This window comes from Psittacula echo (assembly GCF_963264785.1).
Source record: "Psittacula echo genome assembly, chromosome: 1".
NCBI lineage: Eukaryota > Metazoa > Chordata > Aves > Psittaciformes > Psittacidae > Psittacula > Psittacula echo.
In genome coordinates this window covers 135,754,203-135,768,533 of record NC_137735.1, presented here as the reverse complement: position 1 = coordinate 135,768,533, position 14,331 = coordinate 135,754,203, and the positions used below count along the sequence as shown (strand labels likewise).

Below are 14,331 nucleotides of genomic sequence, written 5' to 3'. Positions count from 1 at the left end.
TGCAGGGAGATAAATCAATAGATACCGTAATGACATCCATCTAGTTCTTTAAGATACTTCCTTTTGCAATCTAGTTTCTTACTGACAAGAGCAGAAAGTTATGCTTGAACTAGTTAGACAATGATGTATAGAGGAGAAACTGAATTTCTGCAGATATCCATCAAAAAGACCGACACACTGAAGCCCTGTTCTCAGATATTGTGATATTCAAATCATGCACAGATATGGGTGGACATTTTCCTCACTGACTCACTTAAAAGACTCGTAAAAAATGGGTCTGAGAGGGACCCATTATTTGTTATTTCATTTAAGCACACCAAGAAATCATTAGCATTTTTACTGGACAAGAGATTTAAGTATGCTATCATCTGTTGTATTGGAAGTAAGAAAATTGCATTGGAACACTGCTATCTCCTGAATGGCTCCAGGTTGAAAATAGCAATTCTAATTTTACTTCAACATTCTCCTTCTTAGCACTTCCCTTAATTAGGACCTTAGTCTACACTAGGTCTAGATCATTCATTTGGTCCATAAGCACAGCTGGAGCACATGAAGTTGCTCAAACCATGCCATAGTCTGGCTGCTGGCCCTTCCCAGCTCACTTCAAGCCCTGTCCCACGAGTGACATTGAGAGTGATCAGGAAGGTGTTTTATTTCAGCAGTCTCCCATAGGGGAACATAGGCTAGATGACCCAGTCTTCTCCTTCTTTCCCAGCTTCCTCATACTCTAGGAAACAACAGGAGTCTACCTGGTCAAAGCACCTGGCACAGAGCATTGAGAAGTATCCTCCCTTCTGTGGCTTACCTACAACTACTTTCCCCTTTTTATTTCAGCTTTGTGAACATCCTCCTTCCCTATGATGCCAAAACCATTGGGACACGCTTCCGCTGGTGGCAGCCTAAACACGATGGCCTGGACCAGAACGACTGGGCTATTGACAACGTGTTGATCTCCGGCTCAGCTGACCAGAGGACAGTGATGCTCGACACCTTCAGCAGCGCCCCTCTGCCACAGCATGAGCGCTCCCCTGCCGATGCAGGGCCCACCGGAAGGATCACCATTGACATGTTCATGGAAGACAAAACTACAGGTAAAGGTTTCACTTGGGTCTCAGTTAAAGAGCAAGAAGTCAGCACAGTGATTTCCAAATCTTGCTGAGCCTCTGAATCTTTGTCTTACCATGATGGGTGTTACAGACATACATAGTCTTCTTGCTATAAAAGACTTGTCTTTTGGGTTTAGTTCACAAAATGCAAAATTAAAAGATGTAATATAACTTTCCCTTTTTTACTACATAAATTTACTTAGAAAACTTATTTGTCTTCAAAGAAAGAAAAAAGGATTAAAATGTGCCAGGTTTTCTGAGCAGATTCCTTAATCTGAGTATCTGGTTCCTATTTCCTGACTTTTTTAAATACTCTTTAGGGCTGTTAAGTTACATTTAACAACTAAATTTTGTAGAGGATATATTTCTGAATGTTTACAAGGCTTAATAACTTATTAACTATAACAAGTTAATTGTGCTGGGGTACCTACCCTTTGTGGAGACATGTAGGCAACACCCATTAAAAAGTTCTCCCATAATATCCAGTGCAATGGAAGTTTACATTTTGAATAAGTCTCAGATTGTTACTTAAGCATTAAAAAATAATGCTATATTGCTTAGGCAAGAGAGTAGTAAGAGGGGCTTTAAGCAATAAATGTGATAAAGTAATTAATATGTACATGGGAAAGATGAGGTACTGGCATTCTCAGGAGCAGTACTAAATAATTCTCACATCGGCTGAAAAATAAAGCCATGAGTCACCTTTAGTGGTTAAGACTACTCCCTGTTCTCTTTCATTTCTATTGTCATTGTATATTACTGATGTTGCCACTTATTTTCAAGTGAATGAACACTGGTTATTCCACGATGATTGCTCAATTGAGAGATTTTGTGATTCTCCTGATGGTGTCATGATCTGCGGCAGCCATGATGGCAGAGAGGTCTACGCAGTCACCCATGACCTGACTCCCACAGAAGGCTGGATTATGCAGTTCAAGGTAGTCTTTGTCTGCAATATAATTATTCAAAACCACGTTTTGCTCTAAGTCTAAATAGACCTTTCAGGAGGTAGAATGATTTACAGGCCTATGCATGAGCCATTTCCTGCAGGGAAAACTGTTGTTATTAGTCCATCCTCCTTTTTCTTACCTGCTCCATGTTGGTCAGCTTTAATGCCACAGCCTGTTCCCACAGATGACGCACCCTTCTCTTCCAGCATAGCAGTTGTATGGACATCATGTAATAAGGGTGTTACGCATATACAAGGTGCCTATTTTGTTACAGCTGCTTGGTGAGGAAAAAGCAGCTCCAAACAACACCACAGTGCTCCTGTGTTGTCATGCATTCACATCAAACCTGCACCCAAACTGTCCTTTATACACTCCTTTACCTAAATTAAAGAAATAACCCAGTGATATGTGGAAGTTGTAGAGCCCTTTGCACATCTCTCCCATAAAGATGGTCTGCCAAACATAACCAAGTTGGGTGGCCTCTTCTGAAGTATTCAGATCTTAGGTTGTGTGCAAGGGAAGATTATTAGTCATGGGATACTGGGGTGTAAGAGACAAGTGTCAAAACCGGGAAATCCAAAAAAGTGAGCTAACTAGAAGAAAGTGAATCTCAGAATCTGGGACCTGTTCTTAATCTTGTAAATACTGACGAAATCTGTGGATGACTGGTACTATACAAGCACTGTTAATGCCATTATTAACAGAACAAAATTCTGCAGTCAGTTTTCAGGTACAAACACTTTTTTAAACTAACCATCAGCACAATTAATTGTAATTTATTTATATTCTCTTCTTTGTCAGGTTTCTGTTGGATGTAAAACCTCAGAAAAACTTGCACAAAATCAGGTCCACGTGCAGTACTCCACTGACTTCGGTGTTAGCTGGAGTTACTTAGTACCTCAGTGTTTACCAGCTGATCCCAAATGTTCTGGGAGTGTTTCACAGCCATCTGTCTTCTTTCCCACAAGAGGATGGAAACGAGTAACTTACTCACTGCCTGAAAACCTTGTGGGCAAGTAAGTATGAATTTATTGCTCATTTTGTCATGGTTTCAGTACCTTCTGAAAAACACAACAGAGGGTACATCTGCCTATTCATTTTCTTTCAAGGGAAGTGCAGATCAGCAGCATCCGCATTCATTACGTATGCTGCAAAATTTTATTTCCTGTCAATCAAGACTGACCATGTCTGAACAAGAAGCAAAGTTATCCTTGCTTCTCTGCAGTCTGCTCTCCTTTGTTCAGACAGCCGCAGTCAATTAGAGAGTAGATCTATGACCTTAGTGAGTGGAAAAATTACTCTTATTGTCTGCAGTAGCCACACATATGCAAACCATTTGTCTTTTTCTGCAAAATTAAAATCCTTTATAGTCTCTGAGTAATTTTCGTAGGAAGTATAACCAAAATTGAAATTCTTTCACAAGAAGCCAGAATAGCCATTTCTTCCCCAGCAGTGCCTGGAATCCATCCATATATCATAGGTAGTACATGTGTGAAGAAGATACGGATATGTATAAAATCAATTTTAACAGATGCTGCCAGATATTACTTGTGGAAGCTTGGAGAATAGTTCAGTCATAAATATATTGTGTTTCACTCAACTTCTTTCAATTGAGCAAAGTTGTTTTATACATATGTCTGTTTTTCTTTCTTCCTTTATATCTAGCCCCGTGAGGTTTCGATTCTACCAGAAATACTCAGATATGCAGTGGGCCATTGATAATTTCTATCTGGGCCCTGGCTGTCTGGAAAACTGCAGAGGTCATGGAAACTGCCTGAATGAGCAGTGCATCTGTGATCCTGGGTATTCGGGTCCAAACTGCTATTTGACTCAAACACTGAAGGTAATTTTACTGCATGTTTTGAAGAGTGAATTTTGCCATGGGTTTAGCTGAGAGAGGAGAGATTGATCCCACTTGAAATTTATCTTTGATTCCTGTCAGCCTGAAGATACTCAAATCTATTTTCCGCCCTTTTATCATTTTTTAACAAAACTATTACTGCAGTATCCAAGAACAGGTTTGTTCCTTTGCAAATAACACTGCCTAAAAAAGTTATGATAAAGTTCACTGTTCATCCTTAGGTCACCATTATATGATCTAAATCACCCTTGCACATATGATTGTATTTGATCAAGACCTGTAGAAAGATTGTCTTTATCATAAAAAAGCTTACTGAAGTAGGAAGTACAAGAAATTGACATAAAATTAATTCACCTAGCTGATAATAGTGCTACTCTGTAATAAGAGAGTAAAATCTAGTTCAATACTGGTAATTTAAACATTAAAATATTTTTAAAACTTAACGTATTTAGAAAAGTGTGTAAGGAACCCCAGATTAGTTTAAAATGCAGTGTTTATCATCTAATATTTTCTGCATCACATAAGAACCGAATAGGTGTGTACTCCACAAAAACAACAGGTTAAGCAGCATTCTGTATAAAGAGAATATAGCTATTTAAGTTTTCAGTTATCATATAATTTGAGTGATTATAACCTGGTTTTCATCCGACATACTAATTACATGAACAAATATCAATTATCTATTTGCAGTTTTTTTAATTAGTAATGTATTCTTCACATTAAGGACATTTGGGATAAAATCCTAGCAATTTTAGGGGAGTTTTACTACTATCTCCTTAAGGCCAGGATTTCAGTCATGGCATTGCTTTTACTGCACACCTGGAGGTAAGTGGAAATCAGATATATATTCTATTCAAATATGTGCAGACAGTTGCATAAATGTATAGTCACTACCATAACCCTAAAATTTCATTGTGGTACTGGTTTTGCTGGGGAAAAAATACAGAATAGCAGTTTCTCCCATATATATTAGGTATGTACTGAAGTGCTGTTACGTATTCTTTAATAATCATAGCTATGAACTAGACCCATTGAGGTGGCTTGACCCTGACTGCAAGCCAGGTGCCCACCAAAGCCACTCCATCACTGCCCTCCTCTGCTGGACAGGGGAGTAAAAGGCTTGTGGGTCAAGATAAGGGCAGGGAGAGATCACTCACCAGTTACTGTCATGGGCAAAACAGATTCAACTTGGGGAAACTAATTTATTACCAATCAAGTCAGAGTAGAATAATGAGAAATAAAAACTAAATCTTGCTAACACCTTCCCTCCACTCCTCCCTTCTTCCTGGGCTTAGCTTCGCTCCCTAATTCTCCACCTCCTCCCCACCAGCAGCACAGAGGGATAGGGAATGGGGGTCATGGTCACTTGATCGCACATTGTCTCTGCCTCTCCTTCTACCTCAGGGGAGGACTCCTCACACTCTTCCCCTGCTCCAGCATGGGGTCCATCCCATGGGAGACAGTTCTTCATGAAGTCCTGCAGCAAAACTGCTCCAGCCTGGGCTCCTCTCTCCACAGGGCCTGCTCCACAGACAGCCCCCTTCTCCAGTGTGGTGTCCTCCATGGGCTGCAGGTGGAGATCTGCTCCACCATGGACCTCCATGTGCTGCAAGGGCACAGCTGCCTCACCATGGGCTGTACCATGGGCTGCAGGGGAATCTGCTCTGGCACCTGGAGCACCTCTTGCCCTTCTTCTGCACTGACCTTGGGGCCTGCAGGGCTGTTTCTGTCACATATTCTCCCTCTGGCTGCAGTTGCTGTTGTATGGGTTCTTCCCTCTTCCTAAACAAACACATCATTCCCAAGGCTCTCCCAGTGTTGCTGATGGGCTCAGCCTTGGCCAGCAGTGGGTCCATCTTTGACCTTTCTGGCATGGGCTCCATCAGACAAGGGGAAAGCTTCTTGCAGCTTCTCACAGAAACCACTCCAGTAGCCCCACCGCTACCAAAACCTTGCCACACAAACCCAATACACTCATTCATTTGCACATGCAGATTTTAGTGTGCTGGATTACTCCCAAGTATGTTAGAACCCAGCCCTAATGTATATTCACATTTAGCCAATTCAGTTCAAGTGTCCAAATGTCCAGCCAAAAGTGACTATGTTCAGCCACCCTGAAAAAAAATTCTTACAGTGTTCATGAGCCTTCAACCATGTTTAGCTCAGTGCCAGCTGTGATCATCACAAAGGCTTCAGATCATAATTACCTGTGCTTTATGTTAAACACTTTACTTACAGACTTTCCTGAAAGAGCGCTTTGACAATGAAGAAATTAAACCGGATTTATGGATGTCCTTAGAAGGTGGAAATACCTGTACTGAGTGTGGGATTCTCGCAGAAGATACAACTCTGTATTTTGGAGGTGCAACTGTGAGGCAAGCTGTCACTCAGGATCTGGACCTGCGGGGGGCAAAGTAGGTCATGTTTCTATGTCATTTTAATGGGGAACTCTGTTAAACACTGACAAAGCAGCAGGTAACATAGCTTATAGCTCAGAGAACTCTTAGGCCATCACAAGCACAGTGCTGTTTCAGGTAGACACTGATGAGTCACGATTCTTAAAGCACTGATGCTTTCAGATGAGTCACAGAGAGCAAGGCTCACCCTGCAAGAGTGAAAACAGTCTGCTATGTGCAGGTAAAGCAGCAGATTCCCTTCCCCTGGGATGTCCTGGAGTCATTGAGACACCACAGTCTCCTGGGCATCACTGTCTCCACTGCTGGAGGCACCAGCTGTGTCTCTCACTGAGTTCAGAACATAACCTCTGCTGGTTGTGCTCTCTTGGATGCCCAAAAAAGACATACTTTACTCACATGCTGTAGAAAAGGATGAGCAGGAGAACAATGGAATTATGCCAGTTTAGACAAGCTAAGGACATGATGACAACTAGAGGCAACTTCAGCATCATTCCCCTTGACTGTATGGATTTAATGAAGCCACATGCTCTCACCTCTGTAATTCAGTAAGAACTAGCTGAATCACACAAGCTTTCAGGAAGGGAGGGGCCTCCAGGAGTCTTAGTTCAACCTCATGCTCAAAGACAGCTCAACACTGAATTCAGACGAGGTTGCTCAGGGCTTTGTCCTGCTGGGTCTTGAAAAACCTCCAAGGACAGAGGTTTCCCAGTCTCTCTGGACAGCTTGATTCAGTGTTGAATTACCCTCACAGTGATTTCCTCCCTTCCCCATTATGTCTGGTGAGGATGCCCACTGTCTTCCATACCCAGCCATCTTCTCCAGGCTGAACCAGCCATGGTCCTGCAGCCTGTCCTCACAGGCCATGTGCTCTAGCCCCAACCGTTTCAGTGGCTTCCATTGACTTTGCCTCAGCTTATCAACTTATGTACTTCACTGGTGTAAGGCACCTTGTTAACTCATGCTGAGCTTCCTCTCCATGAGGACTCCTAGGCAACTGTTAGCAAAGCAGCTCCCAGGCAGTCAGTCCCCAGCCAGTACCACTGCAAGGAGTTATCTTTCCTAGGGGCAGGACTTTGCCAAATTTCATGAGGTTCCCATGAGAATTACCAGGCAATGTTTTTGGAAACCTTTGTTCTCCTTGTACATTGATGTTACTTCCTTAAAAATGCTGCCATTTTGAACATTTTCAGCACATCTGCTAACAGAAAGCAAACTTACTGATTTGTGCAGATCTTTAACAGATGTAAACTTACACATTTACTCTTAGATTTCTACAATACTGGGGGAGAATTGGGAGTGAAAACAACATGACAACATGCCACAGACCAACTTGCAGAAAGGAGGGAGTACTGCTAGACTATTCCATTGATGGAGGCAAGTACATCCTGTAATTTCAGCTAAACTAAAGCCTTGTTCTCTATTCAAGCACCATGAATATCTGAGAAATTGTCGGAGAGATCCAAAATAAGATAATTTTTAATTGTAAAGTTATTTTTGTCCTTACAAATTTTTTCCCCATCTAAAATTTCCATCTGTTGCTCAGTTTTCCATAATCTTCCTGCCTGATTTCAGTAATCAGTAGATTCCAGCCAATTCAATTATTCTATATGATTACAAAATTGCTCTTGAAATCAGTACAGTTGCCAACTACCCTTAGAAGTTAAGACTTGTCTATCAGAAGGCCATAGCTATTATTTTTTATTATTACTTCATATTATCTTTAATCTTTAGAAGATTCTATCGTACACTTGTTTTTAAACCTGCATCTTTCCATTCTAGGGATAACCTGGACTTTGCTTCATGAGATGGATTACCAAAAATACATCTCGGTCAGGCATGACTACATCCTCCTCCCTGAACACGCTCTGACCAATACAACCCGCTTGCGTTGGTGGCAGCCTTTCACCATCAGCAATGGGATTGTGATTTCAGGCCCCGACCGGGCACAGTGGGCGCTGGATAACATCCTGATCGGAGGAGCAGAGATCAACCCCAGCCAGCTGGTAGATACGTTTGATGATGGTAAGACAGGCTGTGGCAGCTAATCTGTTGTCTGGTATTATCTTATCTAAGATAAGCCCTGTGAGCTTGCAAGCAGATGTTTTCACTGTGTAGACTAATGCTGTTATTATGCTATTCTTCATGCTACTGATAGGGGTGTGTAAATACACATACTTGTATATTCCAGATATGTAAGTGTGTGTGTATATATATGTATATACCTATAAGAAAGGCAGTGGTTTTTTTATTTCAGTCCAACTAATTTCATTTCAATTCATGGTAGTAAAGGTTTTTTTAATCATATTTTTTAAAAGTACTATTATTTAAACATTTTAATTACCTCTCTGAAGCTGAGGTTTTCATTATGTCTGTTAGCAGCTTACTTACTGTGTGTGTCATGACAGATAGCATAAATTTAGTGTTTATATCACTAAAGTACTGTATCTAATCATTCTGTGGAATCATTACCAAGCCTTGATATTTATCAAGACAATGCAGTAATTGTATTTAACTCATCTTAATAGAAGGCACCTCTCATGAAGAAAACTGGAGTTTTTACCCCAATGCAGTCAGGACTGCAGGGTTCTGTGGAAATCCGTCATTCCATCTCTACTGGCCAAATAAGAAAAAAGACAAAACACACAACATCCTGTCCTCCAGAGAGCTCATTATACAGCCAGGATACATGATGCAGTTTAAAGTAAGAAATGTTCTCTCTCTCTTTCCAAAGTAAAGTATGCAGTGAAAAATCACCAAATGTGTCTCCAGAAATTATTGTTCTTCCAACTAGAATGCCCAATTTGATGAATAATTAATAATGGCATTTTATTAGCATTTAAAAGAAATTCTAAAATGTAGATAATGGGAAACAGAAAGGTTGTGTAATGTTAAATGTCAAATTATTCTGACTGCATGCTTTGGGGTTACTGAGAGGAATTGGAAGTCTAATCCCTTTTTTCTGAAATTACTGGATCATCAGATACAGTAGGCATTATTTTTTAAGGTCAGAATACACAGCATGCAGAACATGCCATTTCCCCCTAACTCATGAATAAGCAGAAAAGGCAAAGTAAAGGCAGGCTAGAGAAGAGTGGCTTATGGAAAATGCAAAAGTTCTCAAGCAGGAATGCCCCTTCTAACTACTTGTGTCATGGCAAATCACCTAAATAATCAGAGAAACACTTCTAAATATTTTACTTTGTTTTAGGGTAGAATTCTGCACAGGGCCAAAGGCAACGTGTAGTTATTGTCCAGGAATGCTCTAGGCCCTTCCCCAAGCACCACATCTTAAATAAGCCAGGAAATAAGCTATGAAAGCAGGGTTACTAAAATAGTCACCCGTTTTCTTGTTATGGATTTTTTCTTGCTCTTCTGTTTGACAAGACAGTTCCAGAATTTTCCATCTTCCACAAATCAATATTTTCATTTTTTCACAACATTGTTGCCTATTTTATATTGACTGCTTAATGTAATCCCTAAAGCACCGCTTCCCCCACTCACAGAGCATGCCACCTTCAAGGAAATTATAAAAGTGGAGTCTGGCATGCTTTTTACTGCTGAATGCCAAGACCCACCCCAAGCTGCTTATTTTACCCAGTCTGTCATCTTTTTCCCCTATTTTAAGGCCAAAACTATGATGTTCAAGGCCAGGTTGGACAGAGCCTTGGGTGGCATGGTTTGGTGTGAGGTGTCCCTGCCCATGGCGGGGGGTTGGAACTAGATGATCTGAATGGTCTTTCCAACACTAACTATTCTATGATTCTGTGATTCTATAACCCACCACCATTTAATAGCTCACATTACTAAACTCTCATTGCAAAGTTTTTCTCTCCTGACTTTCTCCTTTTCCTTCACCAGTCACAGCAAAGATTTTATTTCTAAGAACTCAGCTTTAGTGCATGGCTGCCATTTGGTGTTGAAGCTCTTAAAATGTAGCTTTTTGGTATCTATTCAGTTCTGTACATTGGGTACTGTAACCTTTCCACTCTAATATAACACAAATATGTCTATTGTTTTAAATAGTCAGAATAATCCTGTTCTTAAATTGGATTGACTTGAGGTTTATATCCATGTTTATCATTATACATTATAAATGTCATGCATAATTAACATGTAGTTAGGTACTTCCTGAAATGCCAAGGAGCTACCACATCTTTGTGTTTCAGAACACTGTTTATTTAGATATCTAATTTGAACTTTAGGAATGTAGTGTTAGGATTCTATTTGACGATAACAGTAGCAATAAACTAAAATTCATTAATTCATATCTGAAGTGCTGCATCTTTTGTTTTCCATCCACTTTTGATGGATTTTGTCCAAGATCTAAGTTGGCTATCTGTTTCACATACCCCATAAATAAAAAAAAGGAGAGCAAGACTTCATTATATATCACATTAAATGTCTACCTGATTTGTTATAGCAGCCAATATTATTTGTGCTATAGATCGTGGTTGGCTGTGAGGCAACTTCTTGTGGGGACCTGCACTCTGTGATGCTGGAGTATACAAAGGATGCCAGGTAATGACAGCAAAATACGTAGGCCTAAAAAAAAAAATAGCATTATATTAAAAACTGAGAGCGCTTTTGATTTTTAAAGCAATTACTTGGCTATTCATCTTGTAGCAGGATCTGAACAAAGCCTGTGTGCAAGCACTGGGATTTGTCTACATAACTCCCATAAATGTTCTTTGTAATTTATCCCAGATGTTGACAGATTCATGGCATTGAGTTTGCAGTTACAGTAATGAGCATATTCCTGTTAAACATGTGCTCGCAGAAAACCACATTCATGGGAAGCTGTTGTTTTAGTATGATACAGGACCAAGTGGGACTTATTTAACTCCAAATTGTTTTTCAGCTAGTGAACAATTAATAACACTGTATCCTGTGTGGCCATATAATAGTGCATTATAATTTATAAAAGTGAAGGCATATTCTGTGCTGAAATGACTGTAGGAGAACATGAAGCGAATTCTGTTGGGACTATTTTGGATACTGCAAGAAAGAGACTAAGGAAGAGACTCCTGAATAGTTCCTTCTGTCATGCCAAACCAGATGAGCTTTGGGTGGGACTCTGCTGTGTGTACCACCATCAAGGGCTTCACAGCATGAAAACCTGATGCTGGAAAGACCTCCCTCATTGCAGCAGTGCTTCAGCCTCTCACTTCTTGTCCAGTCGTATCTACAGAATGAGCATGGAAACTATTACTGACAATCTCTTGGGTTTGTTTAACAAGACGGGCAATGCCATGACCTGCTTCCCTTTCAATATTCTTTCAGTTGTTCTAAATCATTTTGTTTGTTTGTTTCCTACAGGACAGACTCATGGCAGCTCGTCCAGACACACTGTCTTCCTTCCTCATCTAATAGCATTGGCTGCTCCCCATTTCAATTCCACGAAGCTACCATCTATAACTCTCTCAACAGCTCCATGTGGAGAAGAATAACTATCCAGCTGCCTGATCATGTCTCATCCAGGTAGGTTACTGAAAGGTCAGCTCGCTGTGGACTTACAAAGTGTCAGCTGTCTTGCTGGCACTGTTCTCTTGAAACAACTGGTGAATTAAAAAGGCTTCTTTATTGCTGGATTTAAACCTGACACATAATTCATGTTTTTCAGAAAGCTTTTTGTTAACAGAAGTGGCTACTGCCAGTGACATAGCAGCCACCCATTCAGGGTGTCTTTCCAGTTACTGAAATCACAGCCCTTTCACACGACATTTTTCATTGCATCTGCTGCTAGTGTATTTGAACATCACTGAACAGATATTCTTAATTGCTAGATATCGTAATACGGTGTTTGGATTTTGGTATTTACAGTGCAACTCAGTTCAGGTGGATTCAGAAGGGAGAAGAACTGGAAAAGCAAAGCTGGGCGATTGACCACGTATATATTGGGGAAGCGTGCCCTAAGCTCTGCAGTGGCCATGGATATTGCACAACTGGAGCCATTTGCATTTGTGATGAAGGATATCAAGGTTTCATTTCTTCAATTTCTTTCTTATACATCTGCTACAGTCTAATCTAGGTCAAAATTAAACACAAAAAGTGATATGTCTAAATTTATCACTGGATTGCTTGAGTAACAAATTCTAAATTAAAAATTTGTCAGAGCTGCAATTAACTATTCTTCCCTCCCTTTCTGGTTTGAGTCAGTAGTCTCTCCTGTCTGCATTGTATGTAAAGCCCATTTAGCCTTCAATGAAGGCAGAATTTGGCTACCTGCCCACCCAGAAATGGCTTCCATCCCTTTACTCGAAGGATGCACCCACTCCCATGGGATGTGTACATGGAAACCAGATGTTGGCAACTGGCACCTGTAATGGACTCAGTTCTGTGTCATAGAACGCTATGACAGAGCATTTGCTCTAATCCCTCAGTGCAGCTAAGCACATATCTAATGGTACTTGAGTGTCCTTGTTAAATTCCAAGTGCTTTGTGAGAGTGCAGCCAGTGTTTATTGTGTTTATTCTAAGAGAGTCTCTTCCTGGTTTTGATATATTTCCCTTCAACTGGCAATTTGAGGTTTCTCATATAGGCATCAATGCAAAATAGAAGAAATGATATTGCAGTTCTTGAAGTTATACTACTGTAAAAATGAAGACTCACAGCCTCAGTCTTCTAAAAGTGAATGCTGTACAGCAGTATGCACATTATTAATGGATCTGCTGGTATACTCAGCCTGCAGTCACACTGTATATTGGGCCTCAACCTTGAATGGAATCACAATGAACTGTAACTCAATTTTATCAATACTTTTGATTTTTGTATGGTTTATAACTTCACTGTGTCATTTCTAGGTGATGACTGCTCTGGCTTTAGCCATGACCTCCCCAGTTACATTAAAGATAATTTTGAATCTGAAAGAGTCACTGAAATAAACTGGGAAACTATTCAGGGGGGAGTGATAGGGAATGGATGCGGACAGCTGGCACCCTATGCCCATGGAGATTCACTCTATTTTAATGGATGTCAAATAAGACAAGCAGTGACTAAGCCTCTGGATCTCACCCGAGCAAGGTAATACTTTGAGCCTAAAAAGCTCTTTTAGCAGCTCATGAGAAAGGAAACTCTTCATATATTTGTGCAGCCATGTAGGCCAGTACTGATGAGGATGGACTGACTCGGCTGTACCATGCAGTCAAATGTGTCTGGCAGATAAACATTAGGGTTGGCAAAATGCTTCGTGACTTCCATTTGGGAGATGGAGAGTGAGAAGGAAGCGATGTCAGATGAAAAGGTCAGATGTTTTCGTCATACCCAACAGAGCACTCTCTAGTAAGCCAAGCATTGACAATGAATCCATTGGCAAAGACTGGACACCAGACTGTCTGGACCATTGCCTGATCTGATAAGATAAATCCCATGTTTGCATGTGCCTCCATGACAGTTATGACTAAAGGTACCATTAGTAATCACAGATTCATTTTCCTGTTTCAGTTGTCAAATAGAATTACACTCACCTGGCAATAAACAGGAGTATCTTTTTCATCTGTTGAGCCTCTTTGGGCATGGAAAACAAAATGCAACCAGCCTGTGCTGGCTCTTAACAGAGTGACAGCTTTCTGGACTGGTTTGTATTTAGCTGTCTAAAGCAAGATTAGAAACAAGATGAACTGGCAAATGGGACAGATGTAAATTAGGCTCTTCCTTTCTTATTTGAACACCCACCTATATCTTTTGGGCACTTTATTATATTCAACCTTTATTTGCCCCCCCCCCTTTTTTTTTTTTTTTTTTAGTTTTTTGTACACTCATTTGCATGTTTATATTGTTTATCTATCTCAGATTTGTGTGAATACATTGTAAAATTGGATCTATTGCATCCCATTCTATGGCAATGTTATACATAGTAAACTATTACTTTGAAAGGGGAACTGTGTTTTAGAGATGTGAGAACAGTTTATTTTGCATGTTAAAAGTAATGATTCTTGAGGATGCTCAAAGTTTTAACAAGGTAACTGCAATAAACCTGGAAATGCGATTTTTCCAGTTTG

The 14,331-nt window shown here is 40.3% G+C and overlaps 1 protein-coding gene across 1 annotated transcript in view; it reads left to right on the top strand.

Annotated features, from left to right (window-relative positions):
• The window catches only part of RELN (reelin), a gene marked incomplete at both ends in the record, with an annotated part of 292,747 nt that overhangs the window by 268,653 nt on the left and 9,763 nt on the right, over positions 1-14,331 (top strand). Inside the window, 12 exons of the mRNA XM_080626620.1 lie at positions 835-1,091; positions 1,890-2,044; positions 2,858-3,072; positions 3,722-3,899; positions 6,156-6,331; positions 7,602-7,708; positions 8,114-8,356; positions 8,860-9,035; positions 10,779-10,852; positions 11,651-11,812; positions 12,155-12,312; positions 13,135-13,354. Coding sequence (XP_080482746.1) covers positions 835-1,091; positions 1,890-2,044; positions 2,858-3,072; positions 3,722-3,899; positions 6,156-6,331; positions 7,602-7,708; positions 8,114-8,356; positions 8,860-9,035; positions 10,779-10,852; positions 11,651-11,812; positions 12,155-12,312; positions 13,135-13,354 — 2,121 coding nt within the window. The remainder of the gene's footprint in view (positions 1-834; positions 1,092-1,889; positions 2,045-2,857; positions 3,073-3,721; positions 3,900-6,155; positions 6,332-7,601; positions 7,709-8,113; positions 8,357-8,859; positions 9,036-10,778; positions 10,853-11,650; positions 11,813-12,154; positions 12,313-13,134; positions 13,355-14,331) is intronic.